Source organism: Colias eurytheme, chromosome 11, assembly GCF_061535395.1.
Source record: "Colias eurytheme isolate Ceu_HAF_F1 chromosome 11, ilColEury1 Martin Lab GWU primary, whole genome shotgun sequence".
Taxonomy (NCBI): domain Eukaryota; kingdom Metazoa; phylum Arthropoda; class Insecta; order Lepidoptera; family Pieridae; genus Colias; species Colias eurytheme.
The window spans coordinates 4,353,435-4,370,156 of record NC_142990.1 but is presented as its reverse complement, the minus strand read 5'-3'; the positions used below and the strand labels follow the sequence as shown (position 1 = coordinate 4,370,156).

At 33.8% G+C, this 16,722-nt stretch overlaps 2 protein-coding genes across 2 annotated transcripts; both read right to left on the bottom strand.

The window, feature by feature from the left end:
• Nucleotides 1-698: 698 nt before the first annotated feature.
• On the bottom strand, nt 699-2,141 carry LOC149904498 (uncharacterized). The gene is made up of 4 exons (XM_090107516.1): nt 2,093-2,141; nt 1,585-1,824; nt 1,085-1,251; nt 699-837 (listed from the first exon to the last, which is right to left on the bottom strand). Exons 1-4 carry the CDS (start codon nt 2,102-2,104, stop codon nt 771-773), a joined length of 486 nt encoding a protein of 161 aa, XP_089963642.1. The 5' UTR covers nt 2,105-2,141; the 3' UTR covers nt 699-770.
• Nucleotides 2,142-5,672: 3,531 nt separating this feature from the next.
• On the bottom strand, nt 5,673-12,579 carry LOC149904497 (uncharacterized). The gene is made up of 8 exons (XM_090107059.1): nt 12,338-12,579; nt 11,920-12,261; nt 11,671-11,837; nt 11,140-11,534; nt 6,637-6,695; nt 6,360-6,563; nt 6,115-6,281; nt 5,673-5,844 (listed from the first exon to the last, which is right to left on the bottom strand). The coding sequence occupies exons 1-8, from the start codon at nt 12,347-12,349 to the stop codon at nt 5,778-5,780; spliced, it is 1,413 nt and encodes a 470-aa protein (XP_089963185.1). The 5' UTR covers nt 12,350-12,579; the 3' UTR covers nt 5,673-5,777.
• Nucleotides 12,580-16,722: the final 4,143 nt, after the last annotated feature.

Below are 16,722 nucleotides of genomic sequence, written 5' to 3'. Positions count from 1 at the left end.
TCAAGTGATCACGCTAACTTACTCAACAATAGAATATATAAAATTCCTTTACCTCAGGTTAATACCTCCTTTGCCAAACGATTTAGTCAATTCCTACACCCGCTTATATATAACCGCGTCAACCAGGCATTGCACTCTATTAGGCAGAGTGGTGTCGCAAAGGCCAAGAAAATTATTAAAAAATGGTTACTCTCTTTGTCTTTTCAACAAACGGAAAATTTGATTAGGTCTTTAATCTAACGCTCTTACTCACAAGTTTTACCCCATGCATCTCTTATTCAGCACACACACATATAAAAAGGATCTATTTATTTATATTTTATTTTGATATTTATTTTTTATTTTTTGTTCATTTAAGTTTTATCTAATGAAATAAAGCATAAGGAATAAAATATGAATTGCAATTTATTCTTAAAACATTAATAAATCGACATTTCATTTACATCCTTGTCTAGTTTTGTTTGTTTCTTTATATTTTGTACTGATGCCCACAATACAGGCCACGAGTCTAGTGTGGGCATCTTGGTTCAATGATGTATAGAGTATACTACATAATATTTACTGTGTTAACAGCCTTATTGTAATAAGTTCAACGAGATTGTATGCTTGATTTTTTGAATAAATATTTTTTACTTTTTACTTTTTACTATATAATTATAAAGTTAAATACTGTGCTCTCAAAAATAAAACGATTAAAATTCGTCATAACTCTTTTAATTGTGAATGTTACAAATATAATAAATAAATAAATTATTTTATTTTAACACTTTTCAATAATGATGATAGGCGGGCTGGGGGTGTAGAGAGGGACCAGATGTGTGGACAACGGCGTTGAATCTGTAATAGAAAATATTAATGCATTTATTAAATCATCAATTATTAAGTATTGAAGTTTTTAATTTTACAAGATATAGATTGATATTATTGCCCGTAAAGCTTATATTTTCAAGTTTGAGAGGGCCACGGCATAAGTCTTTGTAGGGTGAAGAAGACTAATAATTAAAAGATGAAATGTTTTAGCCGCTTGTTCAACTACTAATACAGGGCATCAATTTGCAATTAACATTTGAACATAGGTAGTTACCCAGTATGGTCGTCAGCTGTATAATCAACCTGACGCACGGAGCCGTCGGGCTGCACCAGCGAGTAGGAGCCGTGCACCGCGTCGCCGTCGCGGCTCTCGTGCTGCGACTTGTGGTCGCCCGTGTGCGGGTCCGCGACGGAGTACGCGAAGTCGTATTTGGGGTGCGCCTGAAAATATAATATTAGGTTTAATTGACTATTCTACAGGATATAAGCAGCCTACACTTTTAAAATAACTGAAGCAACAAATTATGCTCGAAGTTCATAATGTATATCCTATTTATAGGATAAGCATCAATCTTCGTATGTCTTACGGTCGATCAGTATTCCACATGCCAATACAAAAACAATCCTTCGAGCGGTTATTTTCAGGTTTTACTCAGAAAATGGATGCTATATCAATTTATGGTTGTGACTTTTGAATAACAACTATTAACATCCCTATGTTAATAATAATCAATCGTTTTAGAACTACCATCAAATCTCCAAATTGATACATACATATTCATCATGGCCATCATACGCTCCATTTGCTCCATATGCGCCGTATGCTCCATAAGCTACTGGGGCAGCATAATGAGCAAGAGGTGCAGCATATGCCAAAGGCGCAGCGTAGTGGGCTGGAGCGGCGAAGTGGCCCAGGCCTTCGTCATGACGCACGATGCTCTGGGAGGAATAGGCTGGGCCATGCGCGTAGTAGCCAGCGTTGGCTGCCGCTATCATGGCTCCAAAAGCTACGATCTGAAACGGTCAAGTTTTAGTATATAAAGTTACAGTTACAGAAAGTTAGTTCGTTCATATTTATGTTAAACCAAGCATTTAAAAAGGTATTCACAAAGGTAAGGAATCTAATTGCACTGCTTATCGGAAATCTTTAATTCAACTAATTTATAATAACACTAGCTATTGCTATATCTTTTCACTTTATGAACAGCGATTTTCTTGGACGATTTGCAAGTAATAAATATTTTCCGCAAAATTCTTATTATAGCGTAATGCAAAAACTCACTTTGCTGAACATTTTGTATTGTATAAGGAACGTTGGTCAGTGATTGATGTCAACCGCAATCGAACATTGCTTTTTATACATTTAACATTCAATAATAATAAGTGGGGTGTTCGATCATGCAGACCTTGCTTCGATTATTACAATAGATGAGGTCAATCTAAACCCCATTATTAAAAAAACACTAATATGTGTCATGGTGTAAACGTTTGATCGATATTAGACATTGATTCTTGTAATTTGATAATATTGAATTTCAAAATTGAACAATTAACCATTCAAGTTTTAAAGTCATATTATGGATTTTTGTTCTATGTGAATGGTCTCGAATTTCGATTACATTGAATCCAATTGTAAAATATTTATCTACATAATAATCTTTATTGAATACAAAAAAATCTAATTTAGCATTTTATACAATTGGCGGATTTAAAAAAAAATAATTTCCTTTCTTGTTTGATTTCATGTGAAATAAAATAGAATCTTAGCTGCAATTCAATATTTTTTTTACAATTTCTTAACAATATCACATTGTTAAGCATTGTGCTATTCTTAATTATTTAAAAAAAAATTACTAACATTTGTTTGTGATACGATCATAGACACAATAAATAAAAATAAAAACATAAGTAAGTAATAAAATGAATTTCCTTTTTTAAAAATAGTCTGCAGATTAATTATTTATGATAAGAATATTTCTCCATACTTCAAAATCCGCAATGGTAATTTTTAAAAGTAGGTACGTAAGCAATTCAAATATATTACTTTTAATCTCAATATAATATTAACTTAATTATTTTTCTAATTTTTAAGTCCGATTAGAACTCTGATTATAACATTGAGATTGTTTACATCTATTTATATGTTCTGTGGTTTACATGGAAGTATGCGATAAAAATGCGCTATGTGATAAGTAGGCTTTTACATAAAATAATATCTAACAATTATATTATGTATTATATCTTCTGTTAAGTTGATGAATGTCTATAATTTGTAGTCATAATATATTCTAATGTTCGCCGAATATTCGTCTGTTTAAATAAAAATATAAATAGAAATTCTAACATTCCATTCAGTGACCCATCAGTTTACCAAATAGTTTCTAAAATTAGTTCGTTTGTAAGCTAGAACATGCCATTGAGAAAATAATTTAAACAATGATTATGATCTACATCTATTTAATTGCCCAATGAAAGTGTAATTATTTGTTAATTGCAACATAACATTTAGTTACCGTACATTTTTGTTGTACCAGAAAGGTCACAAATACAATGAAATTTTTTTATAGAGAGACGTGATGTGGATAAGTACGTTATTGCTCTCATTTATATATGTATTTAGCAGCTTGGTTACTTAATTTGAAGCAAGGCTGTGTGAAATACTTTATACTGTATAAATTACAGAATCTGGAAAATGAGGAATGGGTTGGTTTTGTGCATTAATGGGGTACTTTAAAATTTTATATCGTTTATTTTTGAAAGCAAATAAATCTTAAAGAATTTCGTAAACATTTTTTAAAAGAGTATTTACAAATGAAAATCTTTTCACGGATATTAAACACGATCAATAAATTCATAATAAATTAATTATGTTATTTGACAATTATTCATTTAAAAAAGTAATCTAATCAAATCCATTGAATGCACAAATTATAGTCAAAAATAATGCATTCAAATTCCAAAATTCTTAGAACGTAAATAAATATCATAAAATTATAATACTATTCTAGTTTTTACACAGTCGGCACTTGTATAGAGCATTGTACTCGCTAAGAACCGTGAAAGACATGCCTCTTTTTGTTGATAGTTTTTGTCGTTAACCACAAATTTTATCAATAAGCCATGATTACTTTACGAGACCTCGTGTTATTTTTTTTATTGCCGAGTTATTTGTAAACCATCGTATATTTAGACAATAATGCCATGCTTTGTCACCCGACTGCGAAAGAAGAAAAGTTATGTTTTTCGAGTGTATGTATATTTTATGGGCGCTACCTACCTCTCTTTTCTGGTATCAGTTTAAGAATCATAGTTACAGAATTCGGTTTTACAAATGATGCAATAAAAATTAACAAATGTGATTAACGTTAATAAGATTTTTTTGAGCTCTCTTATCTTTAGAGCTCCCCGATTTTGCAAGTCTATATTATGTTATTTCAGACACTAAAGTTATAGTAAACAGAACATCTATTTACAGCGCAAGCAGCAGCGAATCATAAATACAAAATACTTTCTTAAATTCTAAAAAATAATAGAAAAAATAAAATCATAAAGCTTGTCATAAAATGCAATTCCTCTTTCTTGATATTTTATTAAAAATCAAACATTTGAAAAGTTACTTTTAACACTACAAATTTAATTCATAAATATATACAATAACGTAACAAGGCGGTTGCGTTGAATTTTTTTTATGAAAAAACCGGCCAAGTGCGAGTCGGGCTCGCGCACAAAGGGTTCCGTAGCAGCAAATATAATAAATTACAGTTAAATCAACCTATCTCAAAAACTATAAGAGATACTTTGATCAAACCAAAAATCGTTGAAAGAGTTAATTAGCATGCATCACCTCTATTTTTTTTAGAATTTTATACCCCGTAGTTATAAAAATAGAGGGGGGGGGACATACTTTTTACGACTTTGAGAGCTGATATCTCAAAAACCGTTCACTTTAAGAAAAATGTTTTTTAGAAAACTTTATATCATTTTAAAAGACCTTTCCATTGATACCCCACACGGGTATGTACATCGAAAAAAAAAATTTCATCGCTCAGTTACATGTATGGGGGGCCCCACCCCCAATTCTTTTTTTTACTATTTAGTGTCATATTTTTGTAGCGGTTCATACAACACATATTCCCATCAAATTTCATCACTGTAGTACTTATAGTTTCCGAGTAAATCGGCTGTGACAGACGGACAGACGGACAGACGGACAGACGGACATGACGAAACTATAAGGGTTCCGTTTTTGCCATTTTGGCTACGGAACCCTAAAAACGTACTTAAATAGAAAAATCGTTGCTGCATATGTACCTATGTTAGAGTCTTTATGATATATGATATAAAACAATGCTGAATGAACATGAATATTAATAAATAATAATATCCTTTCGATCTTTACTTTTAAATTTTGAATTTTGAAGATGAAACCCGAATCACATATTATGATATTCCTCATATATAATTATAATATGTGTTATAGTGTTCAAATTTTGAATTTGCATTAATGGGAATCAAAAATTCGGGATTAATTACCATTTATTATGTACTGAAACATGTAGGCAATACAGAAGAACCCGTTTAAGATGTTTTCCCGCATTACGCCAATTTGCATCAGTCCCTGCAACTTGAGAGTTGAGACATGTTTTCATACATTCTTTAACGCTTAATACGATCGTCATCCCCTTTAATACGACCTGTATAATATAATTTAATAATTGACGAAGACAGGAAGCAAATTTTTTGTTCTTACGGTATTTAAGTATATTTGAAATGTTAATTTTGTGGTGCGTTTCTCACGTGCTATATTCAATTGTATTTATTTTATCACCACCAAGGAATACATAAAGAATAATTACGAAAAATTCAATCATTCATACTTTATTTACAAATTCACAGCTTCAACATGATGTTACTCATATTTACAACAGAATAAATTATTTGAGGTTCCTAAAGTCTCTGGTCATCGTTTAGTAATGGTGGTAAGCTGGGGCGGGATGCACTGATGGGGCGGAGTTGTGGACAACCGCGTTGAATCTGGAAAAGAGAAGAATAGTATTAGATTTTTAGAACTATATCTATACTGACATAAATATGAAGAGTTTGTATTTTTTGAACTCCCTAATCTCGAGTACCAAGGGTCCGATTTGAAAAATAATATCACTGTTAGATAGTCTATTTATCGAGGAAGGCTATATATCATCACCCAAGACCAATAGGAGCGGAGCAATGCGGGTAAAACCGCGGGGCACAGCTAGTTACTTATATTGCATTATATTGTAATATAGCTTATGAAGGGAATTTTACCCATTGTGGTCATCGGCGGTGTAGTGCACGTTGCGCACGGAGCCGTCGGGCTGCACCAGCGAGTAGGAGCCATGCACCGCGTCGCCGTCGCGGCTCTCGTGCTGTGACTTGTGGTCGCCCGTGTGCGGGTCAGCGACGGAGTACGCGAAGTCGTATTTCGGGTGCGCCTGTAAGACACAGACATTCAATAAGAGAAAGAACAAATCATTAATATAGAACAAGAAAACAGAAGAGGAGACACGTACATAGGTATCATGACCGTCATAGTGAGCGACGGGAGCGGCGTACGCTACGGGAGCGTATGCCAAAGGTGCAGCATAACCGTATGAGCCAGCATGGGCCAGAGGAGCGCCATAGTGGCCACCGTGGTGAACAATACTTTGGGAAGACACAGCGTGGCCGTGTCCATAAGCGTTAGCCGCAGCCAAGAAGGCGCCGAAAGCTACGATCTGAAAGTAAGCAATTATTTTTGAACGTATTCTTTTTTATGATAGCTAAGTTTATTTTTAGAAAAGCACTCACTTTGCTGAACATATTGTGTGTTGTATGAAACAAATCAGAGTTGATTGATGTCAACGGTACTGCTCAATGGTTTTATAGAACATGGTCGCGAAATTGTTTTGAGGTGGGGCAAAGAAATGCGTGCACGCACCTTGACTCTAACGTTGACCACACAAGGTCATGATACAAATATGAAATGGTTAATCGTTGCCTGCACGGAAACAATGCCTCGTATGCTGGTTATTTAATTGGAATTTTAGGTGTTATTGCAGTAATGGATACTTCCTAATTGATTATGAGTTACCCACGTTGAAATTGATAGTAATTTGTTTTATTGAGGTCTTTTGTAGTACAAAGGTCATATTGAATTGATTGACGATTTTGTATGAATCACTTTTATTAAACAAAAGTATGTATATAAATTTATAAAGAATAGAAAAAATTCGATCACGAGGCGGGACTCGAACCCGCATCCTTCGCGCCATTCCGGGGCGGATGCCTCACCAACTCAGCCACTCGTGACCCGCCCGAGTGATCGAATTTATTCTATTCTTTCAGTTTTATGTGTCTGAAGGGACACACCGCGCGCCATCTATTGAGATGATTAACAACCATTTCAACCAATATGAAGCACTTTTCAGTGAATACAATATTGTAACGATGGAACACGACCTTTTTTGTTGAATTTATATTTTTGGTTTTATGGCATTCAAATGCTTTATAAATATAAATTTATAAAGAATAGAAAAAAATTCGATCACGAGGCGGGACTCGAACCCGCATCCTTCGCGCCATTCCGGGGCGGATGCCTCACCAACTCAGCCACTCGTGACCCGCCCGAGTGATCGAATTTATTCTATTCTTTCAGTTTTATGTGTCTGAAGGGACACACCGCGCGCCATCTATTGAGATGATTAACAACCATTTCAACCAATATGAAGCACTTTTCAGTGAATACAATATTGTAACGATGGAACACGACCTTTTTTGTTGAATTTATATTTTTGGTTTTATGGCATTCAAATGCTTTATAAATATAAATTTATAAAGAATAGAAAAAATTCGATCACGAGGCGGGACTCGAACCCGCATCCTTCGCGCCATTCCGGGGCGGATGCCTCACCAACTCAGCCACTCGTGACCCGCCCGAGTGATCGAATTTATTCTATTCTTTCAGTTTTATGTGTCTGAAGGGACACACCGCGCGCCATCTATTGAGATGATTAACAACCATTTCAACCAATATGAAGCACTTTTCAGTGAATACAATATTGTAACGATGGAACACGACCTTTTTTGTTGAATTTATATTTTTGGTTTTATGGCATTCAAATGCTTTATAAATATAAATTTATAAAGAATAGAAAAAATTCGATCACGAGGCGGGACTCGAACCCGCATCCTTCGCGCCATTCCGGGGCGGATGCCTCACCAACTCAGCCACTCGTGACCCGCCCGAGTGATCGAATTTATTCTATTCTTTCAGTTTTATGTGTCTGAAGGGACACACCGCGCGCCATCTATTGAGATGATTAACAACCATTTCAACCAATATGAAGCACTTTTCAGTGAATACAATATTGTAACGATGGAACACGACCTTTTTTGTTGAATTTATATTTTTGGTTTTATGGCATTCAAATGCTTTATAAATATAAATTTATAAAGAATAGAAAAAATTCGATCACGAGGCGGGACTCGAACCCGCATCCTTCGCGCCATTCCGGGGCGGATGCCTCACCAACTCAGCCACTCGTGACCCGCCCGAGTGATCGAATTTATTCTATTCTTTCAGTTTTATGTGTCTGAAGGGACACACCGCGCGCCATCTATTGAGATGATTAACAACCATTTCAACCAATATGAAGCACTTTTCAGTGAATACAATATTGTAACGATGGAACACGACCTTTTTTGTTGAATTTATATTTTTGGTTTTATGGCGGAATGGCGCGAAGGATGCGGGTTCGAGTCCCGCCTCGTGATCGAATTTTTTCTATTCTTTATAAATTTATATTTATAAAGCATTTGAATGCCATAAAACCAAAAATATAAATTCAACAAAAAAGGTCGTGTTCCATCGTTACAATATTGTATTCACTGAAAAGTGCTTCATATTGGTTGAAATGGTTGTTAATCATCTCAATAGATGGCGCGCGGTGTGTCCCTTCAGACACATAAAACTGAAAGAATAGAATAAATTCGATCACTCGGGCGGGTCACGAGTGGCTGAGTTGGTGAGGCATCCGCCCCGGAATGGCGCGAAGGATGCGGGTTCGAGTCCCGCCTCGTGATCGAATTTTTTTCTATTCTTTATAAATTTATATTTATAAAGCATTTGAATGCCATAAAACCAAAAATATAAATTCAACAAAAAAGGTCGTGTTCCATCGTTACAATATTGTATTCACTGAAAAGTGCTTCATATTGGTTGAAATGGTTGTTAATCATCTCAATAGATGGCGCGCGGTGTGTCCCTTCAGACACATAAAACTGAAAGAATAGAATAAATTCGATCACTCGGGCGGGTCACGAGTGGCTGAGTTGGTGAGGCATCCGCCCCGGAATGGCGCGAAGGATGCGGGTTCGAGTCCCGCCTCGTGATCGAATTTTTTCTATTCTTTATAAATTTATATTTATAAAGCATTTGAATGCCATAAAACCAAAAATATAAATTCAACAAAAAAGGTCGTGTTCCATCGTTACAATATTGTATTCACTGAAAAGTGCTTCATATTGGTTGAAATGGTTGTTAATCATCTCAATAGATGGCGCGCGGTGTGTCCCTTCAGACACATAAAACTGAAAGAATAGAATAAATTCGATCACTCGGGCGGGTCACGAGTGGCTGAGTTGGTGAGGCATCCGCCCCGGAATGGCGCGAAGGATGCGGGTTCGAGTCCCGCCTCGTGATCGAATTTTTTCTATTCTTTATAAATTTATATTTATAAAGCATTTGAATGCCATAAAACCAAAAATATAAATTCAACAAAAAAGGTCGTGTTCCATCGTTACAATATTGTATTCACTGAAAAGTGCTTCATATTGGTTGAAATGGTTGTTAATCATCTCAATAGATGGCGCGCGGTGTGTCCCTTCAGACACATAAAACTGAAAGAATAGAATAAATTCGATCACTCGGGCGGGTCACGAGTGGCTGAGTTGGTGAGGCATCCGCCCCGGAATGGCGCGAAGGATGCGGGTTCGAGTCCCGCCTCGTGATCGAATTTTTTCTATTCTTTATAAATTTATATTTATAAAGCATTTGAATGCCATAAAACCAAAAATATAAATTCAACAAAAAAGGTCGTGTTCCATCGTTACAATATTGTATTCACTGAAAAGTGCTTCATATTGGTTGAAATGGTTGTTAATCATCTCAATAGATGGCGCGCGGTGTGTCCCTTCAGACACATAAAACTGAAAGAATAGAATAAATTCGATCACTCGGGCGGGTCACGAGTGGCTGAGTTGGTGAGGCATCCGCCCCGGAATGGCGCGAAGGATGCGGGTTCGAGTCCCGCCTCGTGATCGAATTTTTTCTATTCTTTATAAATTTATATTTATAAAGCATTTGAATGCCATAAAACCAAAAATATAAATTCAAAAGTATGTATTATGAAATTGTAAATAGTTAAACGAAATTCATAATTAATAACATAATTAAATACTCAGACGTTACATGTATTTATAGTTTATACCCAGTTTTAAACATTAAGTTAATCCAATGCCCTTAATAATTAGAAAATATGGCTTTTATGACTTTATAACTTTTGTAATATTTTTAATGTTTACTATGAATGAAGGAATACATGCGAAGGACAAATTTGCGACATTATTTCCTAACGCCCTTCTGTATCTAAGTATCAACTATCAACCCAGGCGGATTCAATTCTTAAAAATATACCCATAAAGTCAAAAGCGTTTTTGACCGGAAATGTAACAAAAGTACAAACTGTAACAAATACATATATTTATTTTCAAGATAATTTGCATGCTGAAAATTTATAGATGGTTTACCATCTAAACATCAAAAAAATGTCTATTTCTTCATTAAGCTATAAACCAATATTTAAGTATATTTTTCCCCGTATTTACCTGAAGAAGTTCTATATTGATAGAGAATTCGGACACGATACATGGTTTTCAGCTATTTTTCCTCATTTTCCATGCTAACGTAACGAAAGCCAAGTACGTACTTACTAACCTACATAATGAATTTCTGTTATCTAATCATTTGTATAAATACACAAGTAAATTCATTTACCGTTATTTATATTTTGTTCGCATAATTAGACGTACAATAATTATTATTGTTCACATGATGTAAAAAAATAATAAAACACTTGTAAACATGCGTAAACATTTATTAGGAAGTTACAGTATAGTAGCAATTCAATTAATTCGTATACATTTTTAATAGGTTATTATTATAAGAACAGTATAAAATGTTTTTGTAAAATATTTTTCCTTTAGACTAGACAGTGATATTTGTGACACTGAATCTGTTAATAACAGTTTAACAAGATTTTTGTAGTCCATTCAAAGATGGAATGAGGATGTATGTTAGAGGAGAAACGGCATTCTTTGCGCCTGCTATTCTTTTAGATTGAAGACAATTAACGAAATCGCTATAAGATACAACAACGTTTGGTTCTGGATTCGAAGGTGTTGATACATCTGTTGTAGGAGTGGGTACTTCTTCGCTTGATTTTTCTTCACTCTTTGAGTCATTATTATCAACAGCTTCAGTAACGTCTAACGACTCGATTGTTTTGTCCTCGCTTTTAGGTGCTTCTACTAATTGTTCTTTGTTTTGTTCCTTACAAGGTGTATCTTTATTTTCAACTGATTCCACTGCTGCATCCTTATTGATATCTTCGGGTTCAGGTGACACCGTTTTTACAATGGCGTTAAATCTAAACGAATAAATTAATAATCACTTATTTAAATACGTTTATTTTCATACATCCTTAAATAGACTAAACAAATTTTATTGCTTAAAAAAAGTAGTAAAATACATCAGACTACACAATGTATGAAAGTGATAATTACCCTTTCAAGTCATCAGCTGTGTAAACGACATCTCGTCTGTATCCATCTGGCTGGATAAAAGAGTATTGTCCTTGAACTACTGAGCCATCGCTTTGTTCACTTTGTGTCTTTTTATCTCCCGTACCATCATCATACACTGCATAAGAATATTGGTAGCCAAATGTATCCTGTAAATAAGTGATTGATATACTCAATATATTAGATAGCACAAAGTACGTTCAAGTCACATTGTTAAAGCTGCATACTTACATCCTTATTGGCTAATACGACAGGCACATTAGCGACCGGCGGCTTGTAGGCAACAATTTGAGCATTAGCCGTGGAACCTATTGGCGCCAACGCGGGGATAGGAGCGTTGATGACGCAAGGCGCCACACAAGGGTTCAGTGCATTTTGTAACGAAACTACCGATTCAATAGGAGCCGCGGATATTTGGGCTATTTGAGGACCACCATAAGCAACTGGACCACCATAATTGATGTATTCTAAAGGTAACACTTCAGAACCGCCACGAACAAAGACATTCGAGTATGTACCGCATAAATACCCGTCTAAAAGATTAAGGATTGAGAGCAAGCCTACAAATGCAATCTGAAAACAAAAGTAAGGAAAAATATTAATAAAAATGTGTTAAAATTCGTGAAAAACCATATAAGTATCAACTTACTTTAGGAGTCATCTTTCTTGCTGATAGATGGAAGACAACTGATTTTTTTCAGCAGATCCGTCGTCTTATAAGACACGCTTTGTTCGTCCTAAAATATTCTGTTCTGTAATACCGAAACAAACCATCAATGTCGCTGAACACATGAATAGCGGTTTACAATTAATATGCAAATCAGCATTCAGTGGCAGCTCCGGTTCCTTCTCCTGTATTCAGTGCACGAAGTTTACAAAAACAATTTTAAATGCCGTGACAATTGCTTTTATTTCAGAGTCCAGTTTATTTAAAGCAACATTCAAGGAATTATTTAACATCCTACGCATTTATCCAAGTACACGGAAACCTTTCGTGTAATTATGTAAATCGCCAATAAATGCGTGAGACAATATTTGTGCGTGAGCGCGTTTACTGCATAATCTGTAGTTTAAACTAACTACAAAGAAATCACATAACATTTGTTTAGTAACAAAATTAAGGTATAATTGTTATTTCTAATTTTAAATTGCAAGGCTGATCACCTACTTGTCCCTAAAGAAAATCGATCAGTGAAACAGATGTATAATGCATCTGCCCCTTACCCCACTAGGGGACATGGGACTTCACTTTTAATTTTAAATTGCTGAACTTGAAATAAGAAATTAAATGAACCATTAATTGTTTTTATTTTAGCAATTTGGATTGTGATTGCGAATTTGAAAATTTTCATCGTTCCATAATAATGTATTGTTAATTTATTTCTCAAAATAATATTTTTAAACATAAATACATAGATCGCTAATACCTTTAGTAAGGGATTTTAGTCGTCCAGTAACGTATAAATTTTATTCAATAAGGGCAACTTTATTTCTTTTTTTATATTTTATTTAGAAATGCTTATACATTAATTTGTTTCATTATTGTAGAAATAAATACTATATTATGTTTTTTACTAAGATCGGTTAAGTCATTGAAATATTAGCTTGGATAGATAGAAGTTCATTTATGTATATGCATTTCTAAATCACTGTTATTATTTTACGATACAGGTAATTTGTAAGTTAATAAAAACGAATCGCCAGACATGTAGCTAAGTGCAAAATGTTGAGAACAGCAGGACAAATGTTCAGGCAGAAATAATTATCTTGTGACGAGAAAAAAAAAATATAACGGATATAGTTTAAAATAATTGTAGCAGCTGATGTAAGCTTTGTAGCATGATAGGTTCTGTCTTCCATTTCACTCCTGGCATAACGGTGCAACGCTCAAATAAAACACAGAGATACTTTAATACGAAGTAAATTTACGTACTTTTACGTACAATTTGTGAAAGACAACGTACATAAAATAATATTTGCTATATGATTTTACTAGGCGATGAACTAAATGAAACCTGGAGATCTCTAAGAAAATACTTTACTCATATAAAAAGGCGATTATTTCCGAATCTTACTTTGAGTTGAAAATAATAATGTGTCATTTCGATAATTTTGTTCACGTAAATAAAAAAATATATACGTATCACAGATACAGGTCTCAATTTTTCACATAGTTAGCTCTATGTAGGCTAATATTATTGTGATAGGCTAGGTAAACTGTAATAGATTTTGAAGATAAACTTATTAAATAAAATATTTATTAAAATATATTTATATGATACACTGGACTACATGTTTTCGTATACCTCACTAGAATATTAAAAGTCGTTTTTCGTATGTAAAGAGGAGAATATGAAGTACAGCGAACAAAATTTCGCGTCACGAAACTTTAAATATTATTATTTCACCAGGCGTCTTTATATTTCGTTCGTCGTAATGAAAATTATTGAAATATGTGGCAATTTTTCCCAGCTGAACACTTCTTAATATTTTCCTATAAATCTGATTCGTGTTTGTGTAACCAGTGGATCTTTATGGTTTCAATTTTCGTTGTAAAATAATAGTAGGTACGTATTTCTTTTATGTAGATTTAGCTTTAGATTAAGGTTAAGGTTACGTTATAGGATATCAGATTTAAGTCGTTTGATTACATGCATGAAAAAAAGGTACGATAATATTTTAAAAGGTTCCATGATTTTATCAAAATTAGCCCAATCTACCACGTACGCTATCTAAGCGGTAAGACAAACGTCAAAGCGCAAATGAATAGAATCCACTATCGATACTAATTGACATAAGCGTATGATGTTTTGCTAAGGATTTGTTCACCCTTCCAACGACCACGACGACCACCAAAAAAATTTTCATTCCGTCGCAATTTAACAAAGTGGTGCAAAACACAATTAAAAATAAAATATTAAAATTTCCTGTCGTTGTTGTCCCATGTTTTATTTTAAACAAATTTTTTTTGGGTGGGAATTTTGGTCGTGGTCGTCGTCGTCGTCGGTAGTGTGATCGAACCATAACTAAAATGACATGAGCTTATGACTATGTCAATAATTAGCGATAGCAGTTTCTATTTCGTAGCGTTATTCTATTCTCTGACATTCGTCTCGGCCTGCCATAGGCCGTATGTACCACGCTGGCCAAGTGCGGGTTGGCAGATGTTACATGTCATCGAACTTTTGATTCTTCGACTTCTTCGTCTTCAATGAGCCACCCCTGCTGTGTCATTTTCAATGCATGCTTTTTTCATTGATCAGAAATTGATTGAGAGGCGAGATTCGAACCTGCGTCTATTACTGTACCGTTGCGTAGTTTAGGTACTACTCAGTCACCCATCGTAATTATTGTCAAAGATCATTCATTTTTATTTGTTGAAGTATTCAGTGGATCTACACGCAACTGCTTTACAAAGAAAATTATAAATATGTTCGTCAATAAAATAAGATCTAATTTTATATGGCAATCTCATTCATAAACATATTTTATTTTATTTAATTAGGGCTATCCTTTCAATCTAAAATCGACCATCTCCAGATGACTGCAATACATCATATTTGAAATGCTTATGCGTCTGAATATATTTTTTTCTTTTTGAAGCCTATAATCATATTATATACCTACTCTTTATAACTGTTATTTTCACTTTCAATAAAATTCTTAATTTAATACGTTAGTAGACATAATTATGAATACTTAATCAAGTTTATACGAACACATATGAAAAAAATGACAATATAAATTAATTTAACGCTATGCTTCAATGGGTAAATTGCGAAATTTTGAATAACACTCATATTGACAGTTTCATTATCTGTAAAGGAAGTTAATGTCATATCAATTAATATGCCCAATGATTTTTTGGTAATATGAGTCAATTATCATGGTTGCTGATTCATATTTATTAGCAGCCTATTCCTCTTGCATTTTTTTATAATCTGTCAAGTTAATTTTGAGTAACAAAATATGCTATTGGTATCATTGATATTTTTCTGTTGTAGGTATGGGTACAGGTACACTAAACATGATTCTGTTTTATATTGAAGGTGCGCTGAAATCGCTCCAGTTAATGTTGCCACATTTTTATGAAAATACTCATTATTCAACTTGAAATAGTACTCCAGAAAAAACAGTTCTGTCATTTTTGCTTGTTAATATAAAAATTAAAAGAAAACGATTTATATGTATTTCAAACTTCGTTCCAAAAATTTTCGTATGACTCCAATATTTCAGTGGTGGCGTGCTCTTCATATTTTTGAATATTTAGTTCGTTTGAATGCAGTTTTTTAATTATATCTACGTATATACGTATACACGATATGCACACGCGATGTAACACGAATGCAATTATTCATTTTTAGCTTTTAACAGCACACAAATCAGTAGCAAATTATATTATGAAATATGCTCGCTCTATTAATTAAGATTTATAATTTGACAAATAGAAGCGTCAATTTAAATTATTGTTATATTATGTATTTGGGAATTATGTATTAAAATATTAATTTACTAATACCGATAGCAACAATATTTTTTTTAATGTAAATCACTAATTTAATTATTTTATGACATAAAATTTATGAATCATAATTTATGACGAAAAATTGATGGTTTATTGCTATACACCAATATTATTGCCATCGGGGCGGCCATACTGGAGGATAGCAATATTAAAAATAATGGATAGGATGGGGTCTTTTTGAAATAATTGAGTTTTGTATTTAATACTAGCAGTCCGCCCTGGCTTCGCCCGTGGTACATGTTTACGTTTTCTCTCCATAAGAACTATCCTCGTACTTCAAGGAATATTATAAAAAAATAATTAACGAAATCGGTTCAGCCGTTCTCGAGTTATGCGCTTACCATTTTGAGATTCATTTTTATATTATAGATGTGGTAATAAATAGTACCTATGAGTATAGATGAAGTATTAAAATATGAAAATAGTTGTATTGGAGTTTTCTAAAGGCTGATCCTATTTCTTGCTGTTCCTAATATGTTGTGGGGTAAATAATTAATAAAAAATCCAAG

Coding starts and splice junctions, on each gene's coding strand:
- LOC149904498 (XM_090107516.1), bottom strand. Junction 1,252..1,584: donor ATGATGGCCATGATGAATAT/GTATGTATCAAT, acceptor TTATATTTTCAG/GCGCACCCCAAATACGACTT. Junction 838..1,084: donor ACAGCTGACGACCATACTGG/GTAACTACCTAT, acceptor TTTCTATTACAG/ATTCAACGCCGTTGTCCACA.
- LOC149904497 (XM_090107059.1), bottom strand. Junction 6,696..11,139: donor GAATGGACTACAAAAATCTT/GTTAAACTGTTA, acceptor ACCATTGAGCAG/TACCGTTGACATCAATCAAC. Junction 6,282..6,359: donor ATGACGGTCATGATACCTAT/GTACGTGTCTCC, acceptor TGTGTCTTACAG/GCGCACCCGAAATACGACTT.